The sequence below is a fragment of the Mus caroli genome, chromosome 2 (genome assembly GCF_900094665.2).
Source record: "Mus caroli chromosome 2, CAROLI_EIJ_v1.1, whole genome shotgun sequence".
Taxonomy (NCBI): domain Eukaryota; kingdom Metazoa; phylum Chordata; class Mammalia; order Rodentia; family Muridae; genus Mus; species Mus caroli.
Window position 1 is genome coordinate 83,405,166 of NC_034571.1, and position 2,779 is coordinate 83,407,944.

Below are 2,779 nucleotides of genomic sequence, written 5' to 3' on the forward strand. Positions count from 1 at the left end.
AGAGAAGAGAAGAGAAGAGAAGAGAAGAGAAGAGAAGAGAAGAGAAGAGAAGAGAGAGAAGTATATACAAAATAGGAATTTTTTGACTGAAAACATGAATTTTACACTCTTTGCAATATTCAAGAGCATCTATTTAAATCTAAAAAAGGGTTAATATGACTAGCAACTCTCACTATCTTGATCTTATTTCTTCACATTTCTAAACTACATCTTATTTCATCTATAAACCATTAAAATCATAACAGGCTAGAAGAAACAGTTAAGTAGACTAGGAAATAATTTCTGCTAAAAAGTCTTTGTTTGGCCATAGAACCATGGTTAATATTGAATAGAATCATTTAAACATTAAATAGAAAGCTCTAGAAATAATGTATATATTTCAGTTGAATAACCTTTGTCATGTGAAGAAATGTCACATCATCCCCCTGGGACAAGACTTTTCTACTAGTCCATAATATTCATATTTTGTACTCTATTTATTTTTAATATTTAAGTAGTTGTTAAGCATCGAGTGTCAGGATATCACAGTGCTTTGTTTTAGTAACCCAGATTTCACTAAATAATGGTCACAAAGTAAAGATATTATGTACTAGTATAATTTTTATAGTATAATTTCCATTTTATAGCTAGTTGTATTTAACATTTTATTGTGCATAATTTAAAAATTAATTTATTATAGATATGTCTATATAGAGAAAATTTTATGTAGAGGTTTAATAATATTAATTTTGGGCACTACTGAGGATTTTTAAATTTACTTCTCATTAGTAGGGAAATACAAAAATAAGATATTCATATTAAGATCATTTGTTATCTAAGATTGAATTCTTTTTTAGTATCATTCTAATGGCATTTTTAACCTCTGCATTCCTTACAGTGTAGATAATTGGATTTAACATGGGGGTGACAAGAGTGTAAAACACTGCTATGGCTTTATCTGTATGAAAAGTTGTTACTGGCCGCATATATGTATAAATGCATGGCACAAAGAACAAGACAACAACGGTGATATGAGAGCTACAGGTAGAGAGGGCCTTTTTCCTCCCTGCAGTGCTATGTGTCCTCAAGGAAAAGAGAATGACTGCATAGGACATCAATAGCATCGTGAAGGTGATCACAGGGATTACACCACCATTTGCAGCAATGAGAAGACCAAGAAGGAAAGTGTCAGCACAGGCCAACTGTAGTAAAGGGAAAATGTCACAGCAGAAATGGTCCATGACATTGGGGCCACAGAAAGGAATCCAGAGAGTAACAAGTATCTGTCCAAAAGAGTGGAGAAAACCCATTATCCAACATACCCCCACTAGGACACAGCAATTGTGGTGGTTCATCCTTGTTACATAGTGCAGAGGTCTACAGATGGCCACATAGCGGTCATAGGCCATGACCACAAGAAGAACAATCTCTGAAGCTCCTAAGAAATGTTCAACAAAAAGTTGTATCATGCAGCCTTGGAATGAGATGGTTTTTCTCTCTGACATCAAATCTGCTAGCATCTTAGGAATGATAGAAGAGGAATAGCATGCATCTATCAGAGATAAAAAGGCCAAGAAAAAGTACATTGGGGAGTTCAAAGTCTGGCTACAGACTATGGTCCCTACAATGAGCAGGTTTCCTGTGACAGTGACAATGTAGGTGATAAGAAGCATCAAAAGAAGAATTCTCTGCAGCTGAGGGTTCTGTGTCAGTCCCATGAGGATGAATTCAGTCACATTCATTCTGTTTTCTTTTGTTTAAATGCTTCTGGGGAGTACTGAAGTGAGAAGTTAGCCTGGAAAAAACATTATTAGAGAATTGATGAGAGATTTACTTTATTTTTAGATAAACCATCACTTCCTGCAGGAAAATAGAATTTCCTCTGAGTTGAAATACATATCTAGTTGAAAGTGAGTGAGGAGCGAGCTAAGTATACATTTGCGATAAAGCTCGAGGTAGAATCATCAGCAGGTAAATTCCCAAGGAAGGAGCAGAGTTTGTAACAGTACCTAGAACACTATGGGGCTGGGTTCAGTGAACAAAGGGAGTTAGTTGTTAACTTTGCAGGATTTTATAGACCACATACAAGAGTGTGATTTCATTTTAGATAATGAGTTAAGCCCCCAGAACATTTTACACAGAAGAATGATTTAATCTAACTTCTGTTTTAGGCTCTAGTAAGATGGCTCTGACCACTCTCTGAAAAATCAGTTATGGAAGAGTGAGGGAGAAGAGAACAGTTGGGGTGTGTAGATCATGAGGCCATGAGCCTATTGAAAAGGTTATACAAGTACAAAATGCTGTTTAGCATAGGATATGAGAGAAAAGAATATAGTAAAAATTTCTCCAGTTTTTATTCATATCATCACAACCCCTACCTGGAAAGAAAGTACTGCTATTAATTGAGAAAATTTCACGTGTAAAAACCTCATGTAGAATGCTCAACATTTGCTTAATGGCATATTAAGAGACAGGTTCTATAATCTTTATATCAATAGGGAGTTATGCACTATTGTTCTTATTTAATAAGTAAAATAAATGAGCCTTAGAGAATTTAAAGAAGCTGTTTAATTTCACTTAGAAGACTGTAACCCTAGTTTTACCTTAAAATGTAAGTTAAATTTATTTGACCTCTAAGGCTCTTAAATATAGGGTGTAAATTGAAGATACTTGACATTAGTAACTGAAAATGATAAGAAGAGAAATCCTCATAATGACAGGAATGGTTTTTACTGATCACAGCCAGCATCAGCTACTTAATTTCTATTAACATTTAAGAACAGATATGTCACTTATGAAA

At 34.5% G+C, this 2,779-nt stretch overlaps 1 protein-coding gene across 1 annotated transcript; it reads right to left on the reverse strand.

Annotated features, from left to right (window-relative positions):
* Nucleotides 1-732: 732 nt before the first annotated feature.
* On the reverse strand, nucleotides 733-1,783 carry LOC110289990 (olfactory receptor 140-like). Its single transcript, XM_021156442.2, has one exon. The coding sequence runs from the start codon at nucleotides 1,719-1,721 to the stop codon at nucleotides 804-806; it is 918 nt and encodes a 305-aa protein (XP_021012101.1). The 5' UTR covers nucleotides 1,722-1,783; the 3' UTR covers nucleotides 733-803.
* Between the last annotated feature and the right edge of the window lie 996 nt (nucleotides 1,784-2,779).